General features: G+C 37.1%; 1 protein-coding gene and 1 long non-coding RNA gene across 2 annotated transcripts in view; one reads left to right on the top strand and one right to left on the bottom strand.

Annotated features, from left to right (window-relative positions):
• Positions 1-6286: 6286 nt before the first annotated feature.
• On the top strand, positions 6287-7646 carry LOC120531146. The gene is made up of 2 exons (XR_005634065.1): positions 6287-6679; positions 7120-7646. It is a non-coding gene; the product is annotated as an uncharacterized LOC120531146 (long non-coding RNA).
• A 9613-nt stretch (positions 7647-17259) lies between these two features.
• Positions 17260-23707, bottom strand: part of dnajb11 (DnaJ heat shock protein family (Hsp40) member B11) — a 47513-nt gene continuing 41065 nt past the window's right edge. The window contains exons 9-10 of the mRNA XM_039756297.1: positions 20355-20514; positions 17260-18213 (exon numbers count right to left, since the gene is read on the bottom strand). Of these exons, the coding sequence (XP_039612231.1) occupies positions 18149-18213; positions 20355-20514 (225 nt within the window). The 3' untranslated portion in view covers positions 17260-18148. The remainder of the gene's footprint in view (positions 18214-20354; positions 20515-23707) is intronic.

The raw sequence follows: 23707 nt of genomic DNA on the forward strand, positions 1-23707 counted from the left end.
TTTGGCAAACTCCAGGTGGGCTGCCATGTGCCTTTTACTAAGTAGTGGCTTCCGTCTGGCTACTCTACCATACAGGCCTGATTGGTGGATTGCTGCAGAGATGGTTGTCCTTCTGGAAGGTTCTCCTCTCTCCACAGAGGACCTTTGGAGCTCTGACAGAGTGACCATCGGGTTCTTGGTCACCTCCCTGACTAAGGCCCTTCTCCCCCGATCGCTCAGTTTAGATGGCCAGCCAGCTCTAGGAAGAGTCCTGGTGGTTTCGAACTTCTTCCACTTACGGATGATGGAGGCCACTGTGCCTGTTTTTTTGTAACCTTCCCCAGATTTGTGCCTCGAGACAATCCTGTCTCGGAGGTCTACAGAGAATTCCTTTGACTTCATGTTTGGTTTGTGCTCTGACATGAACTGTCAACTGTGGGACCTTATATAGACCGGTGTGTGCCTTTCCAAATCATGTACAGTCAACTGAATTTACCACGGGTGGACTCCAATTAAGCTGCAGAAACATCTCAAGGATGATCAGGGGAAACAGGATGCACCTGAGCTCAATTTTGAGCTTCATGGCAAAGGCTGTGAATACTTATGTACATGTGCTTTCTCAATTTTTTTTATTTTTAATACATTTGCAAAAATCTCAAGTAAACTTTTTTCACATTGTCGTTATGGGGTGTTGTGTGTAGAATTCTGAGGAAAGAAATTTATTTAATCCATTTTGGAATAAGGCTGTAACATAACAAAATGTGGAAAAAGTGATGCGCTGTGAATATTTTCCGGATGCACTGTATATTGACCATCCATTCAACTCAGAGTCATTAGGGTTAGAGCCTGTCCCAACAGCAGTCAAACACCTTAAAGACAATTATTAGAAATGTCTGTGCATAATTACTTAGCTGCATTGTCCTGAGTGAACATTTCACAAGGTGTGCATCATGCCAGCTTGAATGTCCATCAAATCTGAAGAAATTTACTTTGAGCAAAGTAGTTTAAATTAGAGTTTCCAGTAACAATGTTTCTAAATTATTACAGCTTACCTGGAAATCCCACACAAAACATTGGGATTTTAAACTAAGGATCTATCTCTGTCTCTCATTCATTGGTCAACAGTCCTGCCTCAATTCAAAACATTGATGCCTTGTGAATATTTTTCTTGTTCTTGTACTACCTATCTTTCAGAAGTATTTATCTGTCACACAAAACTTTGTAAACTACTGGGTCTTAAACCTGAACCTTGGTCTTAATTGAACCTTAATTGATATTTCCTATTGCTCAGTATTGATCTCGGTAGAGTCCCTATTAGAGTCTATTAGAAGCTCTTTATCTCCATTCTCTGTGAAAATATGATATTCTTTTTTTTTCTCAGCCGTCATTACAGACCACGTCAGGTAAGTAGCGTATCAAATAAAATAATTTTTGGGTGGAGTATTCCTTAAGTTGCAAATTTTGTTCAGTACTGCAGTGGAAACCAGTGCTACTCCATGGTAACTTCCCAGTAATGATCCAAAGGCGTGATGATATTAACTAAAAGTAAATCCAGTGGGGGTAGTCTTCACAGAAGGAGTCACGACAAACAATACCAACAAAATAAAATAAATATCTATGCCTCTCTAGGACCACAATTTGCAAGCAAGACATCTTTTCTAAACATGAAATGGCTCGTCTGCTTTCCCACACTGTGATCACAACCTTCCACACCTTGTTTTTGACTCCCATTGGCCTCTGTACTATCCTTCGAGGTCAACCATTGCTTCTACTATACACCTGGCTCCTCTGGCCTGTGGTGAGGACGTCTCTTGCCTCAAGTGACAATCTGTTTGGATTGGAGTTTTAGGTTACAGGAGTTCATTAAAGAATGTTTGCATTCTTTCTAAAACATTTTTGGGACTTTGACTACTTTTAGTTTTGTTAATTTTGTATTGATATTTTTGCAACATCATCAGGGGATATTCTTGAGATGTGCCCCTATTTTGTTTGTTATTGTCATGGGCACCACCATGTTTCTGTCAGTATACTGTTGTTTACCACATGGGCCACTGATGAGAAGATAGCAGTGCATGTTATCTGGCCTCCAAACTTTTGATCACCAAAGAAAAGACTTATGATAGCTTAGCACTAGAGCAGCTCAAACAAGAAAATCGAAAAGCTAATAGGTACAGTCTGGTTACAATTTGACTATTGTAATCCCGTAGACTCTAAGGATGCTGCAGGCTTTAAAAAGTGGAAATCAATTAGCAGGAGATGAGCAGTTGTTCAAGCAGAACTTAAGCCATAGCTAGAAACAGGCAGAGGTTCAGTTCATGGAAAAGGTACAAAAAAAAGACGATGAAAGATTGTTTGTGATCAAAAAGAACAAAGCAAAAGTTACAACACTAGAAACCTAATACAGTGTTCTGTTCAACTTATTATGATGTCCAGTTATGTAAGACATCAAGCTTTTTGTGCTCCCCTCCCTATTTTTGGCCTTTAAGTCCACCAAAATATATTTTAGGCCATTTTGGATTGTATTCTGTGCAGGAAATTACATCCTTAACAGTAAACCAATAGGTGTCTTCAGCAAAAACGATCAGAAGGACTTGCTGGTTGTGCACACCACGTCAACCATCCCAGGGGTTCCCCTTCTAATGGGATATCAGGGGTCAAAGTTGCTCTTTTTTACAAAACTTTGAAAAAATGGGGATCAGTAATATAGGAATGTTGAGTGGCATTCTATGCTGTTTTGAGGATGCTGATCACAAATATAATTCTTTTAATATTTGATTCTTTCTGAAGGTTAAAAATGACAAATTTCAACCATAAGCCTGTAGGTTATCATTTTAGACTATTTCAACATTATTGATTATGAATAAAATGTCATTTTCAATTTTTGATCCTTTATTAGGAATCTAGTCATCTATGGATTGCTATCTGATGGCGAAAAATGACAAATTTCTATTACAATTGAGAAAATGCAGACATTAAACATGCTGAAGCACACTTTTTAATATTACAGATATTTGACGCAACTATTCTTATTTACCATTTACTTCTATGTTATGAAGTAAATCATTTCATTTCTTACGAACATCTTGAATTAGAATGGCTTACGCTAATTCGGACTTTTTGAATTTCTAAACAAACATCTGCTTGTGATTTGTTGTTTTTGTGTTTTGACCTGAAAACCCGTGACTCTGACTTTGGTCTTGCATATTAGTTTTGGTGCATGATCTTTTAATTCCTGGTCCTTTTTAGGACAAGCCAGTTACTCATAGACACAATAGTCACAGTATGGATAGTAGTCGTAGTGTCACATGCACAGTGTATAAATTCTTACTTTCATGTTGGACCATCATGCAACACACCACCTCTATTCAGTGCCATTATAAATAAGAATTATTAAAATAAAGAATTACTGTTTATTTTTTAAACCAGGTTGTGGTATAGAGGAACTAATGGAACACTCTCTGACAGACGTATGCCAACTCAACTCTTATCGAAAATATTTTAAAACATTAATCTGCCCTGTCGCATTATGTATACAGAAAATAATTCTGATCAGCCACAAAAAGGGCAGAGATTCAGTTACATGTCATGGACATGCTTTGTTGAACAATGGGAATATCATGTCTCAATCATATTTGCAATGACACCATTAGATTGATGGGTGTTGCACCAATCCCAGATAAAATACAGGAAAGAAGGCAGCAGTGGTACAGCCATGTTCTACAAGCAGCACCAAGCACTGTTGCCAACATTGCCTATTACTTTGAAACTGATGTCCAGAGGCTTTGTGGAAGACCAAAACAACGATGGCAAGCTACAATAAATAAAGAAATGAAAATGTCAACATGACATTCTCAAATCTGAATAGGGGAGCCTAACTTGATGAAAATGCTGATGACCAATCAGCATATCTGATAGATAGGAATAGGCTCTATATATTACAGATCAATAGGTTGTACTTTAGTTGTCCGAAGGGGAAATTTCACTTTTACTGGCGCCCTCAGGGACAAATAACATATCATCTGTCAATCTACCCCTTATCCCTGTTTCTATACCCCTTGTTCAGGTGTGTGTGGTTAAGAAAGAATTCTTTTTACACCCAGTAGACATCAGTGAAGATTCATATTATTCAGTGCATCACTGGTCTGTGTATTTCATAAGCATTTCACTCATATAAATGGTCTGCTTATGAAATATTATCCTTTCTTAAACTGTATATTTTTTGCTGCATAATGCTATTATCACTGTGTAACAGAGCTCACTTATCCAATTTTTTATGCATCCACTTTGTTTTCATTCTTGTCCTACATAAATATTGCATCCGAGAAAGCATTTCATGGGCTCTTCTGGATGAAAGGCTGATAAAGTTGTTTGCTTGCAGATAACTCTAGAAAAGGGGCATTAAAGCTCCTAGTTAAACATGGATTGGTTTGTTGTACCCAAACAGTATCATCCTAAACTTACAAACGGTGTTCCCACGCCCTAGCTTTTTGAAACAGGTGGATGCCCGACATTTCAGAATTGCTGCTCTCCAAGTTCTGCTCACTCCTGTTGCGGGGATAGCAGCAGGAGCACAGAAAGCTGTCGGCTACCTGCTGTACTCATCACCACTGACTTTTATCTTGAGTTTACTGACTGACTCTGACTGTGAATTAGTATGCTGAAAGATTACATATATATACAGCATATACAGTACAGTGGTGTGAAAAACTATTTGCCCCCTTCCTGATTTCTTATTCTTTTGCATGTTTGTTTCTGATCATCAAACACATTTAACCATTAGTCAAATATAACACAAGTAAATACAAAATGCAGTTTTTAAATGATGGTTTTTATTATTTAGGGAGAAAAAACAATCCAAACCTACATGGCCCTGTGTGAAAAAGTAATTGCCCCCTGAACCTAATAACTGGATGGGCCACCCTTAGCAGCAATAACTGCAATCAAGCGTTTGCGATAACTTGCAATGAGTCTTTTACAGCGCTCTGGAGGTATTTTGGCCCACTCATCTTTGCAGAATTGTTGTAATTCAGCTTTATTTGAGGGTTTTCGAGCATGAACCTCCTTTTTAAGGTTATGCCATAGCATCTCAATTGGATTCAGGTCAGGACTTTGACTAGGCCACTCCAAAGTCTTCATTTTGTTTTTCTTCAGCCATTCAGAGGTGGATTTGCTGGTGTGTTTTGGGTCATTGTCCTTTTGCAGCACCCAAGATCGCTTCAGCTTGAGTTGTGAACAGAAGGCGGACATTCTCCTTCAGGATTTTTTGGTAGACAGTAGAATTCATGGTTCCATCTATCACAGCAAGCCTTCCAGGTCCTGAAGCAGCAAAACCACCCCAGACCATCACACTACCACCACCATATTTTACTGTTGGTATGATGTTCTTTTTCTGAAATGCTGTGTTCCTTTTACGCCAGATGTAACGGGACATTTGCCTTCCAAAAAGTTCAACTTTTGTCTCATCAGTCCACAAGGTATTTTCCCAAAAGTCTTGGCAATCATTGAGATGTTTCTTAGCAAAATTGAGACGAGCCCTAATGTTCTTTTTGCTTAACAGTGGTTTGCGTCTTGGACATCTGCCATGCAGGCCGTTTTTGCCCAGTCTCTTTCTTATGGTGGAGTCGTGAACACTGACCTTAATTGAGGCAAGTGAGGCCTGCAGTTCTTTAGATGTTGTCCTGGGGTCTTTTGTGACCTCTCGGATGAGTCGTCTCTGAGCTCTTGGGGTAATTGTGGTCGGCCGGCCACTCCTGGGAAGGTTCACCACTGTTCCATGTTTTTGCCATTTGTGAATAATGGCTCTCACTGTGGTTTGCTGGAGTCCCAAAGCTTTAGAAATGGCTTTATAACCTTTACCAGACTGATAGATCTCAATTACTTCTGTTCTCATTTGTTCCTGAATTTCTTTGGATCTTGGCATGATGTCTAGCTTTTGAGGTGCTTTTGGTCTACTTGTCTGTGTCAGGCAGCTCCTATTTAAGTGATTTCTTGATTGAAACAGGTGTGGCAGTAATCAGGCCTGGGGTGGCTACGGAAATTGAACTCAGGTGTGATACACCACAGTTAGGTTATTTTTAACAAGGGGCAATTACTTTTTCACACAGGGCCATGTAGGTTTGGATTTTTTTCTCCCTAAATAATAAAACCATCATTTAAAACTGCATTTTGTGTTTACTTGTGTTATATTTGACTAATGGTTAAATGTGTTTGATGATCAGAAACATTTTGCGTGACAAACATGCAAAAGAATAAGAAATCAGGAAGGGCGCAAACAGTTTTTCACACCACTGTATGTATGTGTGTATATATATATATATATATATATATATATATAAACAAAAGTATGAACTTACTATGTTATTGCTCTGATTATTATGTTGCCATTATGGTTTTGAGCCGGCACGGTAAGCGATTTTTGGCAATGACCTGGTCCATTTGCATAGCTAATACTTCCTGTTGGCCGCACTTCCTTCACAGTGACACATTTGTATTATTTTTAATATTGCCTCTTTTTTTTTTTTTTAAACTCCATTGTTTTCTTTCCTTAAAGGAAACCTGCTTAATCTGAACCTAGTAAAACTTTCCAGCCTGGAGTGAATTTGAAGCTTCAAATTTGCCAGTTCTCTACCTCATTACGCTTCTAAGACAGAAGACTGCTTGAGCCACAAAACAGACACAGTGACCTCTAGTGGATTTAAAGGTAAATTACATTGTACAACATACTTGAAAACTAAAAAGATCAATGCAGTACAAACAGCAAAAACCATCAATCAGCATTGACCAAAACATAACATGTAATCTGCCCTTGGTGGATTTGTCCCCTTTCACTATAGTTCAGTTTTAGATTCATTTTAAATAAGAATTTTGTATTTTTTTTAATAGTAGGTTTGGGTGGCACAATGGTAAATGTGGTTGCATCACAACTCCACTAAGTTGTGATTTAGCATTTATTATTACATTTTTTTCTTTTATAATACGTTTTCTGATCTGAATATATGGTTCACTGTTGGTTTTGAACATCATAGTTTTGTATGGTTATTTACTTAACATTTTTTTGCTTTTGCAAATGTTCATTTTTGTTTCATGTTATTTTTTTGTGTTTACCGTGCCACCATTTTATTTACTACTGTTATTTTGCAGTTTGGTTGCTGTTCTTGCTATGGGCTATGATCCACAGAAGTCACACTTGGGACATAACAAGTGCTGTTCTGCCCTATCACTTGTTGAACTGTGCCCACCCCCATTCTGTCTTGTCATTTATTAACACACTTCTTCTACACATCCTGCACTCACAGCGGTGTTATGAATGCCCATAAGGTTCACATAGGACCCTTAATGAACATTTAAATACAATACACCTCTTGTGTCTCACATAGGCACCCCTTTAACTCTTGTTTTTGTCACATCCAAAACATATCTTTAAGGTATTAGAAACTCCTGGGTCTGATTAGTTGCGGTAGGCTATGCAGCAATGAGAATCTCTGCCTACACAGCATCTCTTGAAAAATCCGACCATGGAAATCACTTGCCTTCTAAGTGCCAATATATCTTAAAGCTTTATTGTTTAATGTACGCTGTCTGCTATGTACTGCTTTGTAAATCATTACCTTGTAGTTATTGTCTTTGTTTATACACCTGTAAATAAATACCTGTATGTTTCCTTTGTATATATTTTAGTTTATAATGTGGTACATCCAATAAAATCCTTCAAGAAAATTCACCCTTGTTGTTTTTACGTGGATGTATTGAGTTGTTTAAGCTCTCTGCGGCTGGTCAGATAAAAGTGCAATGCTTTATATGTTATTCACCAGAAATAAAGAAATCTTTAGCCATGTTTTCAGGTGTTGTTCATGTTAAAAGGTAAAAGAATGTAGTTTTCATTATTAACTGCTATTTTGATTCACATTTTGGGACTGTGGTTACTGGGACTACAACTTGCTGTGTCCATCACAGGATCCTTGATTTGCTTGTTTCATCAGTTTGTTTCCAGCCAGGCATAACACAGTATCATGGGTCCAAGTTCAGTTTACATTTTACATGTTATTCCTGTGTCTGTGTATCTTAAAGATGTGCATGTGATGTTAACTGATAACTTTAAGATAAGTGGCACCACTTCACCTAATATTCCTGTGATAGATAGATAGATACTTTATTAATCCCAAGGGGAAATTCACATACTCCAGAAGCAGCATTCTGATAAAGAACAATATTAACTTAAAGGGTGATAACAATGAAAGTGTAACAGACAGACAAATATTTTGTATAATATTAACGTTTACCCCCAGGTGGAATTGAAGAGTCCCATAGTGTGGGGGAGGAACAATCTCCTCAGTCTATCAGTGGAGCAGGACAGTGACAGCAGTCTGTTGCTGAAGCTGCTCCTCTGTCTGGAGATGATCCTGTTTAGTGGATGCAGTAGATTCTCCACGATTGACAGAAACCTGCTCAGCACCTGTTGCTCTGCCACGGATGTCAAAACTGCCCAGCTCCGTGCCTACAATAGAGCCTGCCTTCCTCACAAGTTTTTCCAGGTGTGAGGCGTCCTTCTTCTTTATGCTGCCTCCCCAGCACACCACCGTGTAGAAGAGGGCGCTCGCCACAACCGTCTGATAGAACATCTGCAGCATCTTATTGCAGATGTTGAAGGACGCCAGCCTTCTAAGGAAGTATAGTCGGCTCTGTCCTCTCTTGCACAGAGCATCAGTATTGGCAGTCCAGTCCAATTTATCATCCAGCTGCACTCCCAGATATTTAAAGGTCTGCACACAGTCACCTCTGATGATCACGGGGTCCATGAGGAGCCTGGTCTTCCTAAAATCCACCACCAGCTCCTTGGTTTTGCTGGTGCTCAGTTGTAGGTGGTTTGAGTCGCACCATTTAACAAAGTCCTTGATTAGGTTCCTATACTCCTCCTCCTGCCCACTCCTGATGCAGCCCACGATAACAGCGTCGTCTGCAAACTTTTGCACATGGCAGGACTCCAAGTTGTATTGGAAATCCGATGTATATATGCTGAACAGGACCGGAGAAAGTACAGTCCCCTGCAGCGCTTCTGTGTTGCTGACCACAATGTCAGACCTGCAGTTCCCGAGACGCACATACTGAGGTCTGTCTTTAAGATAGTCCACGATCCATGCCACCAGGTATATAGACACTTGATACAAAGCTTGGAATATAGAAGGTTAAATTATTATAAATTATGAGATTGCTTCATTAATCTATACTGTACATTTAATTATTAGATTGTTCAAAATGTAATTAAGAATTAGAAACTTGATGACATGAAAGATCAGGGTAAGTTAAAACAGTACAAATTAGTTGCATGGATGCAAATTATTTATTAAATTTGGCATGTTAACATACTTTTTCACTGTAGACACACAAGAAAAAAAAATGACAAAACAAGTAAGAAAATGTGCGCATGGCGTAACATTAAAGTGCATTCGGAAATTTGGCTAGCTGGCTTGAAAGTTGGAATATTTTTACATTTCATAATATTTGTCATCAGAATTTTGTTCACTACATGTTTTTGTAACAATGAGTCATATTCAAAAGTAAAAGTGGTAATTGAATATAATACCATGAGCTAGTAGTGTGCATAAAACTGGTTTTGATACCATTTTACAATAATAGGCAGCTAAAATTTCTTTCATAGACTGCAGATTCCAATTTAAATAATGAAAAGATTCATGTGCTATTTAACTGTGGTTAACTGTAGTTCAAATTCCTTAAACATTAAATTTTTCAAAGAAGTACTGGATAGAAATTTCAAATCTGTGCTGAAGTCTCAACTAAAATTCTTGGCTGGTTCCAAACATAACAGACTGTGATAATTTATGGCACTTTACTAATTAACTACAGTGTCAGAGACAAGTGTGAGCTTCCTTGAAGGCTTTTACTGGACCTACCTTGTTGTAAACTGAAATATATACAAAGGAAACATACAGGTATTTACAGGTGTAGAACCAACGACAATAAATAATGATTTGCAAAGCAATACATAGCAGACAGTATACATTAAACAATAAAGCTTTAAAAGACACTTACAAGGCGAGTGATCTCCACAGACAGATTGTGACAAAAAGAAGCATGCAGACAGAGGTTCAAATTGCTGCGTACCACAACTAACCAGACCCACGGATTTATATACCTTTCTCCACTTTAAGCCCCTCTGGAAGAACCCCAAACACAGCTGTTCATGGGTTAGGAGGGATTGTGAGTCCAAGGCTGTCTGAAAGGTAATTAAAAATTTTCGGCCAGAATGATGTTAATTTGGTGCAGGACCAGAACATGTGACCTAGTGAGGCTGGGACTTGGTTGCAACGTTCGCAGGTTAGATCATGTCCTGGAAACATTTTGGAGAGTTTTAGTCGAGACAGATGTGCTCGATGTATAATTTTGAGTTGTATAATTGTATGCTTTGCGCATATGGAGCTCGAGTGAATTCTCTGCATTGCTATTTTCCACTCCTTTTCTGATATATTAATTGAGAGATCTTTTTCCCAGTGTCTTCTTGGATCTTTGAAAGGGAGGGATTGTAAAATGATTTTATATATTGTAGAGATGGAGTCTAAGTCCTTGAGATTGAGCAATATTTTTTCCAGCATGGATGAGGGTGCAAGATGAGGATAATCTGGAAGGTTTTGTTTAACAAAGTTCCTGATTTGAAGATAGTGAAAGAAATGTGTAGCTGGAATGTTAAATTTGGAATGTAATTGTTCATAGGATGCAAAGACGTTGTCTATATAAAGATCTCTAAGCAAGTTAATTCCAAATTTTTTCCAGATTAAAAACTGCATATGTTTGCGAAGGTTGAAAGAGGTGGTTCCCTTGCAGAGGTGCCACAGATACAAGCTTCTCCATCTTAAAATGCTTTCTACATTGGTTCTAAGTGAGTGGAGCACAATTGGGTTATTTGTATATTGCCGATAACGTGTGTTTATTGGAGCGCAGAGCAGGGAATACAAAGAAGTACTGCAGGATTTTACTTCTATTGCGAAGGGGTTTATATACCTTAAAGATATGCTTCGGATGTGACCGAAACAAGAGATAAAGAGGTGCCTATGAGAGACACATGGGGTATATTGTGTTTAAATGTTTATTATGGGACCTATGTGCTTTACGTTAGTTTCATAGATATTTATAATACTACTGTGAGCGTGGGATGTACTGTAACTGATAGATGTGTTAATAAATGACAAGACAAAGGGGGAGCACAGTTCAACAAAAAAAAAAATTTGTTAACAGAATGTGGGGCAGAACAGTAATCTTTAGGTAATGCAGCGCTGAGGTTGTTTTTAGTGTAATGGAAATATTGAGTACACGTGTAGTTTAAAGTAGTATAAAGTGTCATTGACCCATCTTTCATACATTTCTATATAAATTAAGCTGCTTTCACCTTTTTACTTTTACGGACATGAGCATCAGGTCACTTACCTTCTTCGATTTCAAAGGGCAGGAGAAGTGAGTTGCTGTGACTGAGGTTCATGTGAGACACCATGCAGCTGCTAAGACGAGTGCAAGTTGGGGCTGTGGCAGAAAACAGACTGGTAGCCTACAACAAAACCTAATCCTGTATTCTGGTACAGTAAGGGACAGCACTTAACCTGTATGATGATGAATAAATTATCTCATTAATTCTATATTATATGAATACATAATATCATTATCAGCAAATTGATTAAACAAATGTATTTCTAACATTGTACCTTCCTTATATGGTAATACTTGGCCATGACACCCTGCCTCTCCGGCCCCGACTCCGTCACATGTCCTGCAAAAAGGGAGTTTTTGCTTCGATACACACAACTGCAGGTGTTTAACCGTTTTGCTGTCTGGCAAAAGATGAAGGCTTTGCATTAATTTGATAATCAATAAATGATAGAGTTTGTTTTGTGACCTGGACAGCTGCCACAGATGCATGAACAGGTTAGTGACAGGAAAACGTCACCTACAAATCATTATGGGCACAAAACAGTGTAAGGTAATGTATGACAGACGGCAAGGCCAGTAAAGTGTTTATGATAATGACTTAACGCTTTACAGCTACTATACCCAAGACAGCACTGAACTTTTTGCCGTGTAGTATTATGCATATAATGAGAATCCAGAGGCATCTATAATATAAAGTAACAGTAATGTAATAAACAACATAATGCTAAACGCTAACTAGCATATTAGTTCAAAGGCTGCCACCTTCATCTCTATCTTCTGCTCCTGTCCCTTTGGCTGTAGGTAATGTCTTTAATAGCTGTTACATCGCAATACACCTTCCTCTCTTTCAGGCATGGAAGACAGCTGAAGTTCACATAAACATTAGATTTTTTTTTTTTTTAAGATTTGTTTCATATTAACTCACTCCAAAAAATTATTCTCTCAAGTGTGCCAATCGCTGTTTCATACAAGGACATTCTTTAACATGAACAGATTATGCCCAGAATGAACTAGACAAACTGGCAGTCACCATCATAATTACAATGATTTAAATTGTTCTATTTTTTATGCCAGATTCCTTCCATGTGTTTCCACATTTCTGCCACTGCGTGTCACACATCTTACAGTTTTCAGTGTGGCGACAGCCTGTGGTAACAGACAATGATCTGTTTAAGTGATAGACAGATTACCCTTGAGTCAGTCTCACTGGATTCTTCTGCAATTGAGAAGTTAAATATATGTTATGAACTAAGACGTCCCAAAACAAAGTTCTGAAAAATGTTTAAAATGCCCAGTAGAGGGGGAAGTGCCATGAAAAATCCTGGCTAGTGACACAAAGGGCAACATAAGCTCTTTATAAATTAAAACATTTATTTTAACAAAGCTTTGTTAAAGAAAATAAGCTCTGAAGAGTACAAAGGCACTGACGGCAGCACCTTCAAAATAGACAATCATAACAGCAAATTCCAAAAATTGTCAAGAAACAGATAAACAAAATGCAGTAATCACAAAAAAACACAAAAATAACTCAAGATAACTTATCAACACCATCCTATCACATTCACAGTGAACTACAAGGGTCTGTAGTTTTTCCTTAGCCGTCAGTCCCTCGACGGTGAAAGGCAGACTCTGGGAAGCACCCGCAAAACACACATAACATACAAGAAGACACAGAGATACATAGAATCTAAATGACCAACAAGTATAACACAAACAAAGGAGTCAAAAGTAAACAAAATAGGCATAAAAAAAGCATTTAAACCCAACCAAGGGGGAAGAGGCACTGTTTGAAACATACAATTATGGTGGTTGTTTCGTCTGAAAGAAATCAACACATTAATTAAAGAAAGAAACTTTTCCTCTACTAGGACAAGTTTGTGTGTTTCGAATGCTGAGGAGGGAGCATTCATCACACTTGTTTGCTACAAATTGATAAGAAAAAATATGGGCAGAGGTCTATTTTATAAACAACAGAATTTGCATAACAGTGCTGATTAATCCATATATTTACTCTGACTAGTTTGTTTGCTTACACACAAATAAATTGTCCAAATAAAAGTCTATTCTACTACACTCTTGTTCTTCTCATATATTTTAGGTTCAGCTATTACCTTGGAAATCTCTGTGTATGTGACAACTGTCTAGTCTTGTTGTTTGGAGGATATCTACTGATCTCTTAATCATCTCCTAGTACATTCTTGCCTTTCATTTACTTAACCATTTCAGTAGTTCTCTTCATGACATTTCTAAAACAGTTGCTTATATATTTCAATGTGCACTGAACCCCAAAATACTTGACTATTGTTACCTCCAAATTATTCTCTCACATTCTCACACCACTGTGTTGTCCTGTCTGTCTGGACTATGTATGACCACAGTTCACAACACCTTTGTAGAGCTGTAGCTGTCTCTTAGTGGCTACTGCATAGCTTATTATCTAGTTTCACTGCAACTCCGGCAATTCTGTAATTCTGAGTAGGATTTTTAACCTTTTATTGTCAATGGTGCAGGGCACTAGGATTGAACCTGTACTATGAACCTCTTCCTAGCATAAGCTGTGCTCCACTCACTCTGTAGGTCATGATTGTCCACAAGGGATCAGTTAATTTTAGGATCAGCTTAGCAGTACAACCTCTGCTCTCTTAACGTCACCATTGGCTTCAGGGTAGTGAGGACTGGCATATAGTGATATATTTGAAATCACAGTCTTTGAAAAACTGCATAAATATTTTTCCCAAGAACTGAAGAAGGTATTCCTCATCTAACTTTACTATTGCGGTGTGACTTGACATGTCATTAAGGTAAAGTAGTTCAATGTGGCTCTAATGACTTGCTACAAGGACACTGGGGTTCATGACTCTGCTGCTCCTGCAGTGTTTATTAATATTCTCCATGTGGATTACCTCCCACAGTACAACAGTAAGCAAATTAGGTTGACTGGAAACTGGTGATGATGATTGGCGGTGTGTACGTGTTCACCTAGCGGTGCAGGGCTCTATTGTGTCCATTGTTTGCTAGGACAGGCTTCAGCTTCCACACAACCCAGCTCTGGATAAGTGGATTTAGAAAATATATGGGACGGATGAATAGTTCAACATACCCTGAAAAGTAGCCCACAACTACCAGGTAATTTTCTTTCTTTAATTCACAAATGTCTGCAGTAACCCTCTCCAATGGGTGATTAAGGAGTGTAACTGGCTAGACAGGCTTGGACACCTGCACATTTCTCTGCATCTTCTGATGATCTCTTTGATTTAAGTAACTCCAGGCCACCAGAGGTTGCACTTGGCTTTCTCATGGCACCACACAATGTCTTGGTGATCTTCTTATATACACTATACAATTTATTGTGTAACACTAGACCCTTTGACATTGTGAGATGGTGCCTGGATGAGTAAGAGACTTTCACCTTGAGCGACCATCCACTGGACACAAGATGTTTGATATATGTCTTATAGTGACTGCTGTTTAGCCACATCAAGCTCAGTGGGTGATGACATACACAAGACATGCAGCTTCCTTACTGGTGTGCTCAGCTTCTCCTTGTTTTGTGATCATCTGAGAACTGGCATTTGCAACAACTAACCATTTCACTGGCACATGTTCAGCAGCTTCCTCGTATGTGTTGTGCTTTTAGCAGCTATCTCATTTAGCTGTACATTAACATTAACTTCTTTTTGGTTAATGTGACCCGTGTCATGGGCTCTACCACTTTGTCAAATGTCAATCAGACATTAGCTGTTACAGCTCCAACATTTCTTTATGTTTTAATCTCAAAACACCAAGATTTTTGTTTTCTTGCTTCAGCAAACACACAGTATCACCTAGCTCATGTAGGCTTCTGAAAGATTTGTCTACCATCTCCCCAGGCTTCTAAATACACTGATAGAATTGAGGCAAATCTTGATTAATAATGACTTTGGGTAGAAAATAATTGTCCAGTTTAATATGATCTTATAATCATTCTTTTCCATCCTCCACAAAAGTGAAGGCTTTGAAAACTTGTTCTGATTCTTTTTCCAGTGAGTAGAACAGCGTACAGACTTGCACCCTTTCAACTGCAAAATAAAATATAAAACTTACACAGTCAAAGTACTTACTGACCCAGACTTACAATAAAATTGGGCCCCCAACTTTTCAATATCTGCCTTTTACAGTTCTGTGATTCTACATATCAGCACACAACTTAAAATCACCTAGTCTTTGCAAAGTTCTAAAATTACACAAATCTACTCTATAGTGAAGATTATTTAACATAAAATATAAGCCAACATACAGAATTCCTTTCTAAATAAAAAAAAACAAGCCCAGCCCATAATTCAGTAGTTTGTAGAAGCTCCTTTAGCAGCCATAACTTGAGGTCATCGTTCCCTGTGCAAGTTTATCAGATGCTTACACAGTAGTGGAGGAGTTCTGGCCCACTTGCTCTGTTCCACATTGCTTCAGTTCATTAATGTTTGATAGCATTTCTTTATGAGCAACTTTCTCAAAGTTCCCGCCATAACATTTCAACTGTAACTTAAACATTATTATTTCTGAACCTACACACATTTCTTTTTCAGACATTCAGTTGTAGATTTTCTAGTGTTCTTAGGATTGTTGCCTTGGTAGACAGCTGGCCTCACATTTTCCTAACAATATAGTAATATAAAAAGGAGTCCTTGATGGACCCAAAGATTTCAATATGTCCACTGGAGGTTCACTGTGGTGTTGTTGATTAACATTTTGTTTTGGATGACGACCTTTCAAGTCAATTTTGGTCTCATCTGACAAGAGGACATTGCTCTTCTAGATAAGGTGGAACTTTCCAAATCTATGATAGTACTTTATTCTGGTTAAATGAAAGCCATAAATCCTCTTTTAAATATAGCAGACTCACAAACTGTAACATTTACAAAGGCGACAGTGCCCTCCAGGTCACTGAATGTAGCCTTTTGTGTTCTCTGTGATTTTCTAAATCATCAAATGCTCGGGGTCCTCCCTGCATGGAGTTTGCATGTTCTCCCCGTGTCTGCGTGGGTTTCCTCCGGGCACTCCAGTTTCCTCCCACAGTCCAAAGACATGTAGGTTAGGTGCATTGGCGATCCTAAATTGTCCTGTGTGTGTGTGCCCTGCGGTGGGCTGGCACCCTGCCTGGGGTTTGTTTCCTGCCCTGCGCCCTGTGTTGGCTGGGATTGGCTCCAGCAGACCCTCCGTGACCCTGTAGTTAGGATATAGCGGGTTGGATAATGGATGAATGGATCTGTGTACAGGTTAGCCATATCTCTTCATTTTTCACTGACCAATTTTCTTAGTGATTTTTCTATGCCATGACTGACTGCACCCGACCATTTAAAGTCTAACTGCTTGTGTCCACTCACAGCTCCTTGAACTTAGCTGCACCCCCACAAAGACAGTTTATAGTATTAGAGAGGTAACAAATATTTTGGATCATCTTAAATTAATGAAAAAGAGTTTCAGTAAATGAGATTTTAAATTTTATTTTCATTTTTTACGGAACTCCTGCCAAAACACTGATAATGAAACATTCTCAGGTTTCAAAACCAAACAGTAATCAAATCACATCACTTCATGGCAACTGTCATTTCAATGTAAACAGCAGGACTGCAGTCCTCAGTTCCATTCTATCAATTATAAAGTGTATGTAAAGAAATTTTATGCAACAATGTAGTATGCAACTCTAGAGTAAATGTGCAATTATAAATAACCATGCTGCGACATCGTTCAACTTCCAAAATTTTCTCAGTAAACATGTCATTCAAAATTCTATCAAGTACAGTATTAAAACATCCTGCACTGAAAACCAGCCATGCCCTGCGATCTTTGAAAAAGAGACAATACAACTGAGAATATCTGAAACATTTTAATTACAGTGCGAGTTGTGAATTACAACATTAGTACTGTTAAAAAGAAAGCATGTTCTTTCTTCTTAACTCACAAGGCTTCGATGTTTGCAGTTCTTGAAAAAGAAAATTTCCTTCTAAATTAATGAATAAACAATATTAGAAGAATGGGTAAATCTGAGATCTGTACATAAAAGACTGAGGGGCAAGCCATGCAGTTATTTAATTTCCTGGGCTGACCAGCAGATTATAACTGTGGAAAATTCAAAATTTGGGCTTTAAGTTTCCTTTTAAGGCTCCCTGCCCATGCATCTTGGAAGCCTTGAAAAGAATGCACTTAAAAACAGCATTACCACAGATAAAAATTAGCATAAAGTAAATAAAAATCAAAATAAAAACACATTTAATGTAGAAAAATCAAAGTGGGTTGCAGTTGGTTTTATAACTTAATGTTTGAGGGTAACTGGAAAAAGGGAAAAAAAAACCCCAAACAACAGCAACAATTGGTTTATGTTGCCTACTCACCCTAAGGAAACTGTCACCCACTTTAGTCATAAAGTTGTGACATTGCTAAGAATTAAAGCCCTGAGATGTAGTCTGGAGCTGGAATGGAACTGGCTACATAAGAAAACCAGTAAAGTCCAGTTCAGCTCTTACAAGTTTACAATTTTTCTTTACAAAACATTGCTCACTCATTCCTACTGGTATAAACTGATTGCTGGAAAACAGAATAAATGTCTACTATAAAGATTACCAATACACCCCCCCCCCACCTAAAATAAAAGAAAAAAAAACAAAAATTCAAAGAATTCAAACAAATTCATTAATAAATATAACCCCATGATGTTCTTTTATGATCCCTTCCTTAAATGCACAGTCTCTTTCACAGTTGGTCAATATCCTTGAAGACCGTTGTAAACCTTCTGTACGGATGTCTGCTTCAACAGGTTTCTGATGCCTAAAACGAGAATGATGGAGAATGCAAATAAAAAAGGTCAGTTACAAGTTCTTAAAGATATCAAATCCACCGCTGCACTGACATCTTTACATGTACAAATGATTAAAATAGACGAATCAAAAAATACAGGTACCCACTGTAAGAACTGAATAATCAACTATATGTAGCAATAAAGATTACTAAACTGTTCAAAGAATCAACTGCTATATATTGTTATAAATGCAAATAAAGTGAATTTTCATTATATGCAAGGCAAAAACCACCACAGGGAACCTAGATGATCTATAAGGCTATGCTGGGTACCCCATACTGGTAACTCTCATAGTGTGTGCGTATTTCTTCACTTAAACTGTTTCTTTTTTATTATTATTGAATATGCTTGCAAATCCAGGTCAAGAGATGAATTGCATTCTGGGTTAAAGCAGTGTCCACCATTATCAACAGCAGTCTGAGATCCAACTGTAAACTACGAGCTTTTTAAACTACTCCGTAAGAAAGAAAACAAATTAGAAAGTGACCTTTGTTGACGGTCTGTTAAACAGGATCAAGTAAAGTGTGCATACACGGGTGTGGGGGGATTCCTCAGAAGATAATGAAACAACACACGAACCACACAAATAATATGACGTTTATAAGCCTCCATAATATAAAAACTACAGGCTTTAATTCCAATACAATTATTTCAAAATATGTTTAAATTGAATATCTTTTCCCCCTCGAAACCAGAGGTATTTTTGTCACAAGATCACATTTTTTTTTGGTTAAATAAACACAAGAATAAAAAGTTGCCATTATTAACTTTTAAAATTATTGGATCCCCTGTGTTTAGTTTCCTCTAGCATAGGCAACTGCACTAAGCATTTTTGTACAATGTTTAAAAACTATAAAATGCAATACATTAATATTTATTTTGCAATTTAACTAATTAAAAATGTTTAGTTTTCAAAATCTAGCCTATATTTATTATACGTTATGAATGAAAAAGTGCTTTAAAGCATGAGAAAGTCAATTACTCACGGTGCTTCTTTACAGCAAACATTCAAAAAATGAAAAGTGTCTTTGAGTTGCATACAGACTCACCAATAAATTAATCGAAAAGATTGCCTCTAGTAATTAATAGCTTGAAATCATCTTATATAATACGCTACCATGGCTGTCCGCTTGTCTGTCCAAGCTTTTAAATCATCTGTAGCTTGTAAACCGTTTGACCTACTGACTAGAAATTGGGAACACATATACTACGTGACCTCTACTGTCTGCTTTTGGGGTGATTACTCATTTTATTTTTATGATATTTTATTGTAGAATCGATGCTCAGCAGCAGGTAGCCGTGTGGCGCATGCGTATGGGTGCAGTTCTCATCCCTACCACCTTCGCCTTCAATTCCCCTGCCTCTTCATCATATCTTAACTCATTCATGAGGCAGATTGAAGACTTAAGTGCCAGCTTAAGTGAAAAATTAAGAAAAATGTACTAAGTAAATGCAACAGAAAAACTGACTTAATCAGTTTTAATGAGAAAAGATGCAGACGGAAGAGGAGAAGAAGTGGGCCGCTAGGGTGTAGAAAAGAAGAGCTGTTCAGGAAGCAGCAAGCGCATCAACCTCTGAGCAAATGAATGCTAAACATACAGAGAAAGAGTCTGAAAACTATGAACGCTCAAGTCAAGTGTATTCACTGCACGTTATCGTGCAGTCCGCCATTACTGGTAAGTTAATAATGCAGGTGTGCTTTCTTAATGAATAGATTTATTCTGAATTACATTTATTTTTTCACTAGACCAACACCTAAGGTATACAAACAGTTGTATTTTAACCTTGTAATTAGTCATTTTTGAAGACTAATTATTAAATCATCAGAGCTTAGAACAAACTCATACATTACAAAGCTGAAGCAGTAAACTGAGTAAACAAACACTGTTGATGGAGTGGATATCCTCAATTACCTTTTTTCACAGAAATGCTACCTTGAAAGGTGTGGTATGAAAATTTACAAATAACCTTTTCAAAAAAATAAAATGACTATTTGCTAAGCCAGCACATTTGTCATGAAGACCTTCAGCATTCACACTCAGTAGATTTTATTCTACCCATCCATTTCCACTGAAGTAAATAGTAATCAGACCTGTATCCATCAGCATACCTTGCCTTTGCTCTTCAGTGAGATGCTCTTTTGGAAATTCCACATCAAATGTGATGATGAGAGACCCACGAATATTGTTGTTATCAAAGTTTGGCAGCCCCTCTCCTTTCTTCCACAATTTAGCTCCTGGTTTTGTGATTTTGTCTCTTACTATGTGCACCTACAAACAAGCAAATTTTGCAAGATTAAAGGCTGAATAAGAAACGGATCCAAACTTTCACAAATATACTATAAACTTAATTTTAATCAATGACATTCAAATTCATGTGAAATAGATTCTTAAACATGAGCAAGAGGGTAACTATTGTGCCAAGGCAAAGCAGGGTGACATTGCTTGCTTTACTAGCAGCTTGAAGATGACCAAAAAAACAAAAACAAAAAAAAAAAAATGCTAAGCACACATCTTTTTTACATGATGAACTTCAACCTCACCATCACAAGCCAAAAGACTAGATGACAAATAATAAATAATGGAAAGACTAATGAAAATGTATTGTAACCATTAGCAGTTAATGTAAACATGTATGCTTTAGTAAAATGGAAACCGACATCTGCCCAAGGCTCACTAGGAAAAAAAATGCAGCCTCTCATAAACATCAGAAAATTTACAGACACAATCCAGGGTATAAAAGAAGGAACAAATAGCCATGACCATCTTCCCATATCTGCTGTATGCTCTCTTGGGAATATATCCTTTTACATTTAACTGTTTTAACTCATGAAGCTTACCTTTCTACAACATTGTTTTAGATCTGTATTGCTTAAGCCTGAACATTTAATAAGACCATACTTTAGTGATGTTTGGGCTCCTGTCTGTCAATGCTCTGTCCCAACTAGGGTGATAAGCAAGTGTCTAAAAGTGCCCTTTCAGGCCAAGAGGTGCGTCTGTGAGTGAGCTTACAGGGTGAGGAGGCCCCTTGGTGAACCAAAAGCCACTCAGATGTTTCTGTAGTAAGTGGACCAGCACTTAGGGGAAACAGTAAGAGCAGACCTTGACTTCTTTATATCCAATTAAAGTACAAGAATATTTTTTAGATAGACAGACGTTTATTTTGGCTTTTTACAGAAGCTCTTTAAATAAAAATATGTTAAAAAAAACAAAAAGAAAAACAGTGAGAAATACAAAGCTTCTGTGGCCTCCACAATAATACAATATCAAACATTTCCTTCCAGTTTGCTAGTGCAGACATACAAATGCCTCCTGTAAAATAGAAAGCAAAAATGTTACTAGAAACTTGAGGGCCACTACAGCTAGTTTTATTTTATTTAAACTTATTTTAATTTAGGAAGGGTTACTTTCAAAAATTGACTTGCTTTATAAATACTAGTTTTATAAAGTTAACCAATTTCATATTTTCTTTTAAATCTGACATTTAAAAAGCAGACATGGGTGCAAAGCCCAAAACAAGACCCAATTTAAATACAAATATTTATAAATATCAGCAGGAAAATATCAATGAAAAGTGTGCAGCATTTTTGGATTGACACAAGACGACAAATATCTTGAAGTTGCATAATAGTTAAATGAACATTTTCTCATCTTTTCTTTCCTAGAGAAATGCCTATAGTGCTAGAAATCTGCACTTTATTTACTTATCAGCATTTTTCTAAACTAGATTAAAAGCCTATGGCAAGAATTCAATTTTTCATAAGTAAGTAGAACAAAGAAATTTCCATTTAGCATTTCCAGAACTAATTCTGAAAAAATGTAAATTCACAAGAAATTACGCAAATCAGAAAATTAACAAAGTGCTATTATATTTTGAAATTCTATTTTCCTGTCCATATACATTGCTACAATGCACACTGAATGAGAGGAGAAAGATGTGGTTTATTGTAGACATTAGTTTGAAAAACAAATTGCACAGTGATGACATGAACCACTAAAAGAAGCTGTCCTTTTGTTTTCTGAATGAAAATTCTGAATGTTCTATTTTGCCATAATTTGAAGTTAATTTGGCATTTCGTAATGTGCCAACACATGAAAATACAAGTGAATTCATTGCTTCTCTTCAGTATTCAGTGATGTTTGCACCTGTGTATGCACTGCTCATTGTTAATCACCAGCATTTACATACTTTAAAGGGAGCAAACTACAGAAAAGGGGAAATTAAAAAGAAAGCTGAAAGCTGAAATAAATATAATAATTAAATGGCCAGAAAGGTGGAATATTTAATAATTTCTTAGAAATGTCTGCATACCAGAAAACTAAACAGTGAGAGTAATAGTAAGAGTGATGCACGGTTTGTGCAGTTGGTTGGAGTAAAAATCGGCAGCCATGATAATCATCTAGGACTGAAGGTGAAAACCACTCAATTAAATCTTTAGGGGATGTTGCTTCATTCTCAGTTCTTTGCCATGTTTTTTTTTTTTTTTCTTTTGTTTTTTTTAAATCTAATGTCCAGCAATAGAAGTCAGTCTTATGCTGTGGTGGTCACAGATTTTCAAATGACAAATAAAGCATTGTATCAAAGGGTCAAATTATTGCGGTAAGCATTGTTCCATTTTTATACTCTATGTGGCATTATATGTTTTAACCAGTGATAAAGAAACTCAGTCTACATTTATCATTTTAAGCCAGACTTACTGCCGCAGATATCTCACAAATTATACATGCGGTATACTTAAAGGAAGCTGGTATCACGATGTACCCACATTCACATCAAAGCATAGTGGATGTAAGGTGAGAAGTACAAGAGAAGCCTTGCAGATATTTCAGTACCTTTTTATTCATAGGCTCCTAAGGCCTACTTATTATGCTGTCCAAATTTGGGCTAACTGTTCTTCAAATTATCATGTGGTATAGACCATGTTACATTCTGTATTCTGTCTCAAATTAAAAAATAAATAATCTGGGATTAGATGACACTTATCTGAGAGTAAGTTGGTGCTTACATATGTAAACTGTTAATGCACAATTTTCTAGAGATTACTGCACTTTGGGTAAATTCCTAAAGACTGAAGGCAAGCAGCTGTTGTCACATTACAGAAAAAAGATCATCAAATCCAACTAACAATAGGTAGTAAGTTTAACATACAGTATACCACAGGCAAATTAATGGAAACAATTATTAAAGACTGAAAAACACATATCAGGTGTAAGTGTACACAGTCAACACAGTTTTAGATGGGAAGATCATTTTTCACTTGTATATTCAAATTCTATGATGAAACAACAAAAGCATTTTACCCAAGAAGCATATATAATAATATTTGTCTTAATTTTCAAATAAAGCTTTTCATAAGATGATATAACAGGCTAGTGACCAAACTAATACAACTGGGAGTTCAATATGCACTATTTGGATGGTTACAAAATTGTGTCAAATACATAAAGTAATGGGTTATTTTCT

This window comes from Polypterus senegalus, chromosome 6 (assembly GCF_016835505.1).
Source record: "Polypterus senegalus isolate Bchr_013 chromosome 6, ASM1683550v1, whole genome shotgun sequence".
Taxonomy (NCBI): Eukaryota; Metazoa; Chordata; class Cladistia; order Polypteriformes; family Polypteridae; genus Polypterus; species Polypterus senegalus.